Here is a 12,234-nt window from a genome sequence, read left to right on the forward strand (position 1 = left end):
TGTTACAGTTTTGAACTGTGATATTATAAAATTGGACAGTCATGTGTACCTGTCTTTATGTCCAGATTGTGTGTATAAGTTATAGTGGGGCATAATTAATAAATTATGTTTGTCAACCTTAAGGATGCCACACCATGTTGATCATTGGTCATATTGTAATATTGTCACTAGGGGAGGCATTATCTGACAGAAGTAATCCTCCTTTTTACATTACAGATTATAAAATGCTACATGCTTTCCAATGTACTGCATATAATCTGAGTGTAAAGTGCAGGCTGAGTCCTGGTACCTGTAGTATAGTTTTGCTGCTCCACCATGTAGAGCATGAATTGCACAGTTCTTGGTTGAACACAACACTTACCCTAGAATCCTTTTCTCCATGATGTGTATGTAATGTATCATAAACTAAAAACTGAGGACAGATTTCTGCAGAATTTGGTCAATTTAAGCAGTAATGACTCACTAAAAATTACTGTAATAAGCTAATCAATTTAAATATAATAATCTTTATACCAAGACCAGATGACCAACAGTAAATCATCCCCTACTAAGCTGTTAGAAGCCATATACAGTACTTAAAACATTTCCAAATAAGTGTCTTCCCTGTGTGGCTGCAGTGTAGAGCAGTGATGGAGTGCTCAGCCAGTGATTCCAGTCAGCTCAGGTGTGGGTGTGATGGAGGCGCCTGTGGGGCACATTTGCAGCTAGAGGATGCCCAGCGTGAGCGGCGCCGCCTCCTGCAGGCGCGTCACCGGGCAACCCTTGCAGGGCTGTTTGACAACTTGAGGGAAGTGGTCTGCCCCGTCGCGAACAAGGCACCCACAAAGGTACATTCGACTCCCTCTTGCCTTACATACGTTTACCACGGTAATTTAGCAGTTTACGCATTGTTATAATATGCATTTACCATGTTTGCAGTGGTTTTTTTTAATATGATTTGCCATACCCACAAGTTATGTTGTTTTGCTGATTAGCTTGTTTTCCAGATTTGTTTCATTTACTTCCTTACGGAAGGGTAGAAATCTGAATTAATCTTCCCATTTACATTACAGGTTATAAAATGCCACAGGGTTTCCTATGTGCCACATGGAATGCTCATGTTAACTGTAATAAAGGACAGGCAGTACACTTAAAGCACTGGGACAGAGAAAATGGGCTCCATCTGAGTCAAAGTGAAACTATAGCAAAACAATAATGGATTTGAGCAAATGTTGTTATCAGGGTTAGAAACTCAAACTAGTCCCGCACCCAGTCCTGGAGTTCAGAACTTACCTTGTTTAGGTATGATATTGAAATGATCAGGTGAGTCTATAGGTTTACTATACTAGTTATTCATGCAGGTCATCATACAGACTCCAGCTTTCCTGATTATTTCAAGAAAGTACTTAATTATAGGTAGTTCTGAAACCCAGGATTAGTTTGAGTTTCTAACCCAGTGGATGAACTAATGAGAGATGTGTTTTTAGAGTATTGGCTATTACACCTTTATTTTTTTTTTACCCAACGTTATAAAAATAAAAAAAATAAACAATTTTAAATTGGTATCTAAAATAGATAGGTTGAAGAGCGCAGTCAGTAGTCTCTTCCCATTGGATGTCTCAGTGGCAGGTTCTGCGCAGAGCAGCGAGCTACATGCAGCAGCAGGAGAGAAGGCTCAGCAGGTTATTGAGGCTGAAAGGTCAGTAAAGTTATGTAAAGAAGTGAGATGGGAGACAAAAGCATCAGCAAACATAGTACAGTGGGTTGAGTATATATTGCTGTTTTAGCTCGGCACAGCTTTATTTTATTAAACACTTTATACACAGTATATTTGGATCACTAATTTCATTATCTGGTGGGTTATGGGGCAGACAATAAACGTTAGTCACACTCATTCCATCTAAGTATTATCATTAGATAAGCAGTTCTCTAAATATATGTAAAACATACAAGACCCATTTCATCCCTCATGTCAGGGATATACATCCCCAGCCAGAGATAATAAATGCACATTGCCTGTGGGGAGTGGGGACTGCCTTATGGAAGAAGGTAAAGTGGCACCAAGATATGTTTTTAATTGATGGCCTTTCTGTCTAAATTCTGTCTTGATTAAATAGTTTTGTGTTCTTCTAAAGATTTCTACTTATTCATCTTACTATAGCACCTGGAGTATAACAGTTGTGAAGATGTTTACCCCTAAAAAACAGTACCAGCACTGACACATTGCATTTATAAGGGCTTCCTTTAAATACTTGGAAAGTCTGAAGAAGGGTACATTTTGCATTCACACCTGACACAGGGATAGCTGTCTGACATTGTCAGCACTTTCAGATTTTGTAAATCCTCATCTCTTTCTTGCATTTTAACTAAATGTTTAATGTATTTTTCTGCTCCCAGAGGTGTTCCAGCTGGATGATGGGGGCCCGTGCAGTTTGGAGGAAGTGAGGCGGGAGTACATGAGTCTTTATTCTGACTGCAGGTAGTGTTGTCAGTTATTTTCACCACCCACTAGAGGGCAGTGCAATATTAGTCTGACCCCAAGCTGTATTTTGACATGATCAAAATTGTAGACTTTAAAAAAGGATATTGCAACATCTCTGATGTCATCCTTTGATATTTAAACTGAATCATGTGTAATTTCAGCTGAAACTGAATATGTCAGAAAATTGGATTCAACAAATAAGCCAGTATATTGCTCCGTTTAGTATTCTGTAATTACAAAGATGTGGTTGCCAATCAGTGGCATTGAGGTGATTTGCAATGGCATTCTGAACGGATATCAGATGAATCAGAAATGTTTTAAGTAACAACTCAATGTGTTGAGTCTGTTTTTATCCATTTTGAAATAGTTGTAATCACAATTGAATAGATTCCCATAACACTTCATCGTCCATCAGAACACTGCTTCCCATACATTACAGCTCTATTGTCAGCCAAGCCTGATTAAATGTACAAGTAAAAGCAGTTATGCCATAAGAATACAAATTATGAACACAGCACTTGTTGAAAAATTTGCAGACACATCCAAGAACTAAAACTATTGATAAAAGCATTTATTGTTTTAAAACACATAAAAGGGATACAACAAATCCTGCTTACTGATTGGGAATTCAAGCCATGCTGCTATCCCAGCACCACCACAGGAGCCACAGCTATAATATTCTTTTTGTTTTCATTTCAAAATGTTACAGAACAACTCTCTAATCCCTGTAAGTAACAACTGGCGTGGCCTGTTTTGAAGCCATGAAATATGTTATTTGGCTAAACTTTGTTATTATTATTGGGAGTGTATTTACCAGTGCTGTACAACTGTTTTCTAAAGGTAGCAGTAAAATATAATGTTTGGGTACAACCAAAACAAAATTGGCTTAAGTACAGTAGGTCACCATAAGCTAAATTCTGAGAACCTAAAGAATTTGCACAGTAGAACGTTCTTATCATGTGGGGTTCTCAAACCTGTTTAACCTGTTTTTGGGATGAGGGTACATGCAAGGATTCCTGCATAGACAAATCAATCGCAGTCTTTTGAATAAGTAGGTCAACATAATCTAGATTCAAATACTCCAGAGAACGCACGTAGGAGTGACAGTGATAATCATAGTTATAGTGCAGTCTATTATGTTTATTATTAGAATGATTATAATATGGTTAATGTTATCCTCAGCCCTAAATCCACAGTAAAGCTGGTTATTGAAAAGGGTTCTGCCACAGCAGATCCACTGAGGAACGATGACAGGGAAATCTTGGACAGCAATGGGGATTTGACCCCCTTTCAGTCCCCAATTACCTCCTCTCCATCCATCATAGAATTTGAGGGGTAAGTACAAAAGTTGATAGCAAATAATGTAGTTCTGTTCTTGAGTTGTACTTTAGTACAAATCATGCCCCCTCACTGCTGAAGCCCCCTTTACAATCATTTTACTCCCTAACCAGTGGGAGCGCAAAGGCAGCTATAGTGCTCCAGAGCCACATAAAATATCACAGAAAGTGAGGTTTCATTCTAACACTACTAGAAACAGCTCTTTTAATGTATTACTGAAAAATGAATTACTGTGCCAAGTAGTTTATTATCTAATAGATGATAAATAAACATTGAAATGTTGCCTAAAAGTGAGGGCTTGCCTGAGAATCAGTGTACCTTCAGTCCCTGTGGTGTTGAGTTTCTTTGTCTCACTGTCTCTGCAGTTACCTGTACTTCTATAAGCAGACACTGGACCTGCTGGTGAGGAAAGGAGTGCTGACTCCAGAGCAGACCGACCTCCCGGTTGTGTCAGAGGCCATCTCAGGACTGTGGGGCACCCTGCCGGGGGACAGGAAGGCAGTGTTCCAGAGCTGCAGTCAGGAGCAGGCCGCCTCAACTTGGCAAAGTTCTGATATGGAGCTCCCTTACTGGGAGGGGCAGCTTGACTCCTCAGAGATCAAGAGCCAGGGGGCCTCAGGATCCTCAGGATCAACCTTCGAGGAGGTAACAAACACAGGAATGAAGTTTCAGTTTTGACTTGCTGGTGCAGTAGACAGTAGCAGGGGTGCATTAATTAAGATAAGGGCTGCAGTGCTGCATTAATTAACCCTGACCAGTAACCAATTTCAAAAATCCTAAATTTTCATTAATACTTGGCATGCACTGGCTTCAGAATATTGTAAATTGTATGAAACAGCTTGGAAAAATATTGTGTAGAATATTGTAAAATGTATGAAACGGCTTGGAAAAATAACAACCTCTGATTGGTTAAACAGCATCTCATGACCGTGCATAAATATATTTCCATCGAAACTGGTGGGTTTAATTTGTTGTAGTATTGTTATTGTCTGTAGCAGAAGAGCTGCTAGTGTATTTTGAGAAGTGAAGGCATGGTCTGCACACAGCAGACTAGATGTACATGTGTGTGATACAGGAACTCACTTTCCTGTACCACTCCCACAAAATGAGGGGCATTCCACCCACTTTCATAAATATATTTGGAGATGAGACTCAGAGAACTGGTACAATACCAACTTTCACAGTGAATACTGTTAGTCCACCTGAAAAAAAAAAAAAAAAAAAACTGGTGACCAATTTTCAGTCTCCTATTTCTTAACACTGAGAGCTTGAATACATTTATTTTTTAACAGTAGAATAATTTAACATCTATGTTGACAGCGAGTTTAAGACCAACAATAACGTCTTCCTGTCATACAAGCCAAAAGGCCAAACACCCACCTCCGCATTACCAACCTCGATTTGAAGTGCCTACAGGAATCTGAAGCATTTTCACCGGACACCACGGTCGAATTGATACACAAGATCTGGTTTGATCTTCATCTTAACCTGGCCCAAGGGAAATATTGTGTCTAACTGGCCATCAATCTGAAAGCGTTTGCTAAGTTATTCTAATGCTGCAGTACAGAAAAGAGTGGAGTTCAATTTTATCTTCAAACTCGCCCCAAAATCCGGTCAGACTCCATCGCAGCATTTGAAGCTCCGCCGAGACAATCCACTTTGGCAGCTTGTGCTCCATCCTCAACTTTTCATATGCCGCTTTCAATGCAAAACTTCACAATAAATGGAAATGTGCAGGTTATTTTTAACAAGTGAAACTTAAAAAAAAATACTGAATACAAGATGTTACAGCCAGCAATCAAATCCATCTGTTTCTACACAACAGTGCAATGCCTTTGGTGAATTCTTTCAGGATAGAATTGCAAACATCAGATGCCAATTACTACTCTCCATTGATATTGCTGGCCCAATCACTTCTCCTTCTTGTTTAGGCCATACCCTTACTGATTTAGCTGCAGTTTCCTTTTCCAATATAAACCAGCTAGTAATGAAATCCAAATCCACAACATGCCTCTTGACCCTTTTCCAAATGTTTTGCTTAAGTTTGCTTTCTGCCCTTATAACTCACTCAGATCAGGAGTCGTTCCGTCTCCTTTTAAAACTGCTGCGGTCACCCCCTTGTTAAAAAAAAACACAAACCTGGATAAAGATTTGCCCAATAACTATAGGCCAATCTCTAATTTACCATTTCTGTCAAAAATCTTAGAGCTAGTTGTGGCTGGTCAACTTCCAAATCGCCTGATGTCGAACGACCTTTATAAATTATTTGTCAGGTTTTAGAGCCAAACATAGTACAGAGACGGCTCTGGAGAATGTGGAAAATGACCTTTTGAAAGCTGCTGACTCTGGCCTTATTAATATTCTTGTCATTCTTGATCTGAGTGCAGCATTTGATACTGTTGATCATGAGGTTTTGCTGGGCTGTCTTGAGAATTATGTTAGGATCTCTGGTATTGCACTCCAGTGGTTCGATCCTATCTATCTGGTAGAAGGCAGTTTGTGGCAATGGATGGTGCCAGATCTAACACAATGCTGGTGTCAACTGGTGTTCCACAGGGATCTGTGCTGGGACCTCTCCTTTTTAGCATTTATCTTTTACCTCTTGGCCAAATAATTTGCAGCCATGGAATTAATTTTCATTGTTATGCTGAAAAACACATATACTTGCAGGCCAAACCAGAAACAAGCATCGATATTTCTATTCTTCACGATTGCTTGTCTAGCATTAAATCTTGGATGCAATATAATTTCCTACAACCTGAAGTGATGTTAATTGGTGGTTCTTTACAGTTTCGCAAAGTTGATAGTGTCAGCTTAAAAATTGGCAGGGTTGAAGTAAGCTGCACCTCAGAAGCCCCAGATCTTGGTGTGATTTTTGACTTGGTATTATCTTGTGAGGCTCATGTTAAAAACGATTTCTTTTTACCATCTTAGTAACATTGCACGACTTAAGATCTTCCCTTAATGCTGTGGACACTGAGAAATTGGTTCATGCTTTTATTACGTCTCGCATTGACTATTGCAATGGGCTGTTAGCGGGAGTGAAGTCCTGTCTTTCTCGACTGGTTACTGGCGAGGTATAGAATTGATTTTAAAATTGTCTTGCTTACCTATAAAGCTTTAAATAATTTGGCCCCAGTTTATTAACCTTTCATGCCCCCGTACATGCCTTGAGATCTGCGATGCAAAAACTATTATGTGTTCCAAAAAACTAGGGTGCAATCAGTGGGTGATCAGGCGTTTTCCTTCTATGCGCTACGTCTGTGGAATACTCTTCTATTGCACTGAGAGGCTCCTTCTGTTGATGTTTTTAAATCTCTTATAAAAATATACCTTTTTATTATGGCTTTTTAAATTGTTCAATAGAATTTTCTTTTTTTCTTTTCTTCCCTCAAATGACAATTAACTTTGAAATAGTCTTTTGGTAAACAATATAAACCACTTTGAGCCTTGTGGTTCCCTTGAAATAAACGCACACCTCAGTGGTTAAAGATACTTGGCTTCGCCGCGGATCTAATCACCACCCAGGAATTTGTATATTTATGGGAACCGCGTAGCCCATCATGGTTTATACCTTACTTATAATATTAACTACACAATCAGATCTGTTGTGTACTTTTTCCTGATTTGAGATACTATATGATGCAAATCCATGCTTCTGGTTAGTTTACAGTCTGTGGTTCTGTGGCAGACAATTGCAGCAGCTGTTATATTTTACCGGGACTATGTTAATTTAGTGCCATAAGTATTTCAAATCAAACGGCAAGATAACAAAAACATATCAACTCTTGTGAATTTAGCCTCCCTGAAATCAGGTTAAATAAAGTAGACTGGACTGTTAAGTCTAAATTATGTACATGAAGGGGCAGTCTAGCTGGCTGTTCAGGAGTTAATATAGTGAACACTCAGTGACTTGAAATAATACATTGTGTGTTAGGCATGACTAATTTCTGGTGCTCTGGGACATTGTTCTCTTTAGAAAATGGCACCTGTAGAAGCAAAAATGGACTAATGAGCAATAGTAGGTAGAATTTGACTTTCAGTAACTGTTTTCTGTAAGAAAGTGACTGAGAGCACAGCTCCTAGATACTTGACTTTAGTCTACTTTGTACAAGCCAGCAGGAGATAATGAAGCTTTGCTTTAGCAATCCAGGCTTCTTAAACACATCATTATTGAGTGTTCAACTGCAGGTGAAGATTATGAAAGACCCTAGGGAGCTTGTCAGTATTATAAATGCAGAGAGGAGCATTATAAGAGCCTACCAGTATAGTGGTTGCCTACCTTTTACATTGTGTGCTGTCTCTTTTTGTTTTTATCAGTACTTATGTCTAAATTAATACGCCATAAACAGTATACAGAAAAGTGCACGGCAAGACGATATTTACAGTAGAAAGGTTAAACATCTGAGTCGCAGACCAAAATATTGGCCCCCTATACTCATTATACCATAAATAATGTTTATCAAAAAACAAGCGTAGTTATTTTATGATACTGTAATTCTTTTTTTTCTTTTTTTTTCTTTGGAATTGGCAATTATTTTTCTTATTTTCTTATCTTATTTTGTAAGAACAATTACTGTTTATTACAACCAGGCTCACTGCTGAGACCCCCTACTCTGACTCGGGAGGGACGAAGACGGACACACGTGACCTCCGAAACTTGTACCGTCAGCCATCCGCTTCTTTTCACTCTGCAGACCCTCCGTGCAGTCAGCTCAGAACTACAGCGTTGGAGGACCACGCAGCCCTGGGCAACTTACAGGCAGGCCTGCAGGCACCTGGCCATTCTACAGGGGTTGCTGGTACGCGGTGAGCCGAGGACACCCTGGCCGACCTAAGTCGTCCCCCCCCCCTGCCCCGGGCAGCGCTTGCCCAATTGTGCGCGGTCCCTTGAGAACTCCTGTTCATGGTCAGCAGTGGAATAGCCTGAAATAGAAACGGCGACCTCCAGGATGTAGGACGCATTCTGCACAGTGTGCCTTTACCAGATTCACCACTCGGGAGCACCCCCATGATACTGTAATTCTTAACCAGTATTTTACATTTTGGTGGTGATATCTTGGCCCATTCTGTCTTGCATATTTCCTTCAGCTCAGACAGATTGGATACACAATTCTTGGCTACAGCTTTTTTCAAATCAGTCCAAAGCATTTCTGTTAAGATCTGGTGATTGTGAAGGCCATTCCAGAACTTATCTTTGTTTTCTTCCAAAATGTCAGCGTTGACTTAGCTGTATGCTTTGGGTCATTGTTGTGTTGGAAGATAAACCATCTGCCAGTCAGCCCATGAGCAGATGGTATAATTGGGCTTTGTAATTCTATTTTAGTTTTATCGGACCAGATAATTTTGTTGACGAATGCTTCAGATTCCTGTTTATATTTCTCAGCAAACCTTGGACAGTTTTTTTTTTTTTTTAATGAATTTTCTTTAAATTGCAGCATGGTCTATGTGCATCTCTTCTATGTTCAGATGCTTTTATACAGTTTTTCCGTGCACAATTATGCCTGATGCTTCTAAATCTTTAAGTCCTTGGCTGTTAAGCTTGGATATTTTTTTAGCTGCTCAGTTTATACTGTACAGTATAATGTACTGTATTAGACTGTACCCGTAATTTTCTCTGGGCGTCCACTTCTTTCAAGCCTTTCAGTTGAATTTGCTGATTGTGAATTTTGGAATTCTATATTTCTTTGCTACTGTTCTGTAGTTTGCTGGAAGTGCTTTGCTTAAACGCGGATCCAACTCCTTTGTCTTGAACATCATGTGCTGTGTTGCAAAAATGCTGTTCTTCAACAGATGTTGGAAATAATTATCTTTTGGCTATAATGCAACTTAATTACTGTTATGGTTTTCAGTCAATGAATATACATGTTTACAGACTTATTGTAAAGGTGCCAGTTACCTTTGTCATGAACAAGTATTTGAAATTGCTTAAGTGCTTTTGTTTTTTATAATGATTGTTTATTAAACTACTAGAAATTGTGTACTTTGGTTTATTAATTAGTGGCTAATGCTCACTAAATGCTTGTATTAAACACGTTTTCTTGAATTATCTTATATAATTTTTAGAGCTTGCAGTCTACATGAATCTGGCATGATTTCATATGAATTGTCTCATTACAATACAAAATGTAATTATTTCATCAGGACGAGGTTTGAAGAGATACGTGTTTCTGTTAATGGTTCTACGGGGCTGCAGTTGGGATGAAAGCTTATTTCTGAATTTGTTTAGATTATGTGTACATTTGAAGAACTAAATATTGTTTTCACTGAAACCAAGTTTTATTTTGTCTATGAAGGCTCCAGCTGTAAAGCAAGTAGTATGTGCATTTTGCTCTCATATCTGTTTAGAGATGTTGGGAACCTGTATATTGCTCTCATCCTAAACTGGGGACATATGTTATTAGCTAGTTTTATAACATTTACATTTTATTACCCCTTGTACAAATAGTGAAAACAGTGTTTCACTGGAACAAACAACCAAAAAGTGATCCCATTGTGTTATCTGTCTGCTTCATTCTGTGTTGTTACTGGTTTTGTAGGAGCTGTTACAGGATGCTTATGATGTGGTTCAGAAGGAAATGGCTTCCGTCTCTGGAGACAGGTTAATTCACAATAATTTTCACTAGCAGACTTTCACTTGAACAGTCTCTCATTTTCATCAAAAACAGCTTGTGTCACATTTTATAATCGATTTTCTTTTAATTGGCCTTTTCAGTAAAAATAAAGACCTCTTAATAAAATTAACACAAATCTTATGTGGGAAGTCAATCAAGAGACTAATTTAAAGTCTACACACTTGTATAAAACAACTAATTGTCACCCAAACAAAAACAACACGCTATTGATTAAATTACAAACTCCTGTCCCCATTAGCCCCCATTTTGATTTACAACCTAATCGTTGTTTTGATAAGTCACAGAACAACAAAATCCACCATTTGGAATGTCTCAGTTCCATACTGCTAACAGAAGCACCCACCGCCCTCATTTCTTAAAAATACTGATATTTTTATTTCCTTTGCTTTCAGCCCAGTGTTTGGTTCCAGAAATCGTAAAACTATTGAGGAGCTGACTGAGCTTTACAGACAGATTCTAGGTTTTGTAAAGTCCAGGTTGCATATGGAGCCTGATGTCTCCCAGGTAGGGGGGTGAGGGTGGACTGTTTGCTATTACATGATCTATGAGACAAAATATATTGTGATAAGCAGTCATGGTCAGTGTGGACTCTAATCCTGCATGAAGCTGAAAACCATCTCTGTACCAACTGTACTGTGTGAATCCTAAAGGTTTTCATGTGGACTGTAGAGTCCTTGTATCACGGTGAAGACGAACTTGCAGGTATTTAGTGAATTAGAAAGTATATTAAAATGCATAGCTGTTCAATGCAGAGCATGTAAAACATTCACAGCTCTAAAGTACGATGTCAAGTCAAATATACTGATAGGAATACAACAATATAACAAAAAAACTAATTACATTATTGTTCCGAGTAGTTTCTTGGCAGTGACTAACTGTTTCCCTCTCAAAACCTCTTCATTTTATGTCATTATTGCAGGAGTTGTCCTTGTATGTGGACTATGAGACCGTTTTTCTCAGATGCACGGAAACATTTGATGATGAAGACCTTTGAACCCCTGTGAAACAAGCTTTATTAATAGTTTGAGTAAAAACTGTAGATGTAATTGTAATGTTTGGTTTGTTTTATCTAATAGTTTACCTTTTATGATGATTAACGTCCAATGCGAAGGACGAGGCAGGTTTTAAACCTCAGCCTGCAGTAGAAAGATATATTGGTCGAATATGATAGCTGTGGATAAATGACACACTCATGGAATTATTGGAGGTTAGTGAATTCATTTAAATAGTAATTAAAACAAAAATGTTACAAATGCTGGTTTCAAGGTGTAGATGAAAATGTGGCATGTTACTCCATGTTGTATGGTTATCTCCAAAATGAGATAAACCCACTGGAAGCGGTTGACTACCTTTGTTTCTTCGTTCTAAAATGTTATGGCATTCTGTGACTAAGTTCACTGGCTGAATATATATATTCTTAACAAGTAAATAACACATTAATACAATTTAGTAATTTTCAAATAAACCTACATTCAGGTCTTGTTAATTAAAATATTTTGATATGTAGGTTCTTTTTGTTTTTATTTATACAGTGCTCCTTTCTTATTTAAATTTTCTGTAATTTCAGATTTATTTTTAAATTATATGCAAAATTGATTTTATCAGGACTGAAATATTTCTGTCAATTTGAGTAATTTATTACAGTATTAATAGTCTGGATGCCAGGTCTGACGATGGATAATCAGATGATGATATGTAATGCATAGAACCGTGTCCCCTAAGTTTCACTACTACCAAATCAAATTTGTGGGTTTCACCTAGACAATAAAAACTAGCTACTCATAAGTTAATATTTCTACA

At 38.2% G+C, this 12,234-nt stretch overlaps 1 protein-coding gene across 1 annotated transcript; it reads left to right on the forward strand.

Annotated features, from left to right (window-relative positions):
- Positions 1-629: 629 nt before the first annotated feature.
- LOC121317829 (stimulated by retinoic acid gene 8 protein homolog) lies at positions 630-11,707 on the forward strand. The gene is made up of 9 exons (XM_041253930.1): positions 630-827; positions 1,603-1,678; positions 2,377-2,458; positions 3,644-3,796; positions 4,165-4,444; positions 10,339-10,400; positions 10,526-10,562; positions 10,768-10,938; positions 11,354-11,707. Exons 1-9 carry the CDS (start codon positions 630-632, stop codon positions 11,426-11,428), a joined length of 1,134 nt encoding a protein of 377 aa, XP_041109864.1. The 3' UTR covers positions 11,429-11,707.
- Positions 11,708-12,234: the final 527 nt, after the last annotated feature.

Source organism: Polyodon spathula, chromosome 7, assembly GCF_017654505.1.
Source record: "Polyodon spathula isolate WHYD16114869_AA chromosome 7, ASM1765450v1, whole genome shotgun sequence".
NCBI lineage: Eukaryota > Metazoa > Chordata > Actinopteri > Acipenseriformes > Polyodontidae > Polyodon > Polyodon spathula.

Coding starts and splice junctions, on each gene's coding strand:
- LOC121317829 (XM_041253930.1), top strand. CDS start 630: ATGGAGTGCTCAGCCAGTGATTCCAGTCAGCTCAGGTGTGGGTGTGAT. Junction 3,797..4,164: donor TCCATCATAGAATTTGAGGG/GTAAGTACAAAA, acceptor CTGTCTCTGCAG/TTACCTGTACTTCTATAAGC. Junction 4,445..10,338: donor CAGGATCAACCTTCGAGGAG/GTAACAAACACA, acceptor CTGGTTTTGTAG/GAGCTGTTACAGGATGCTTA.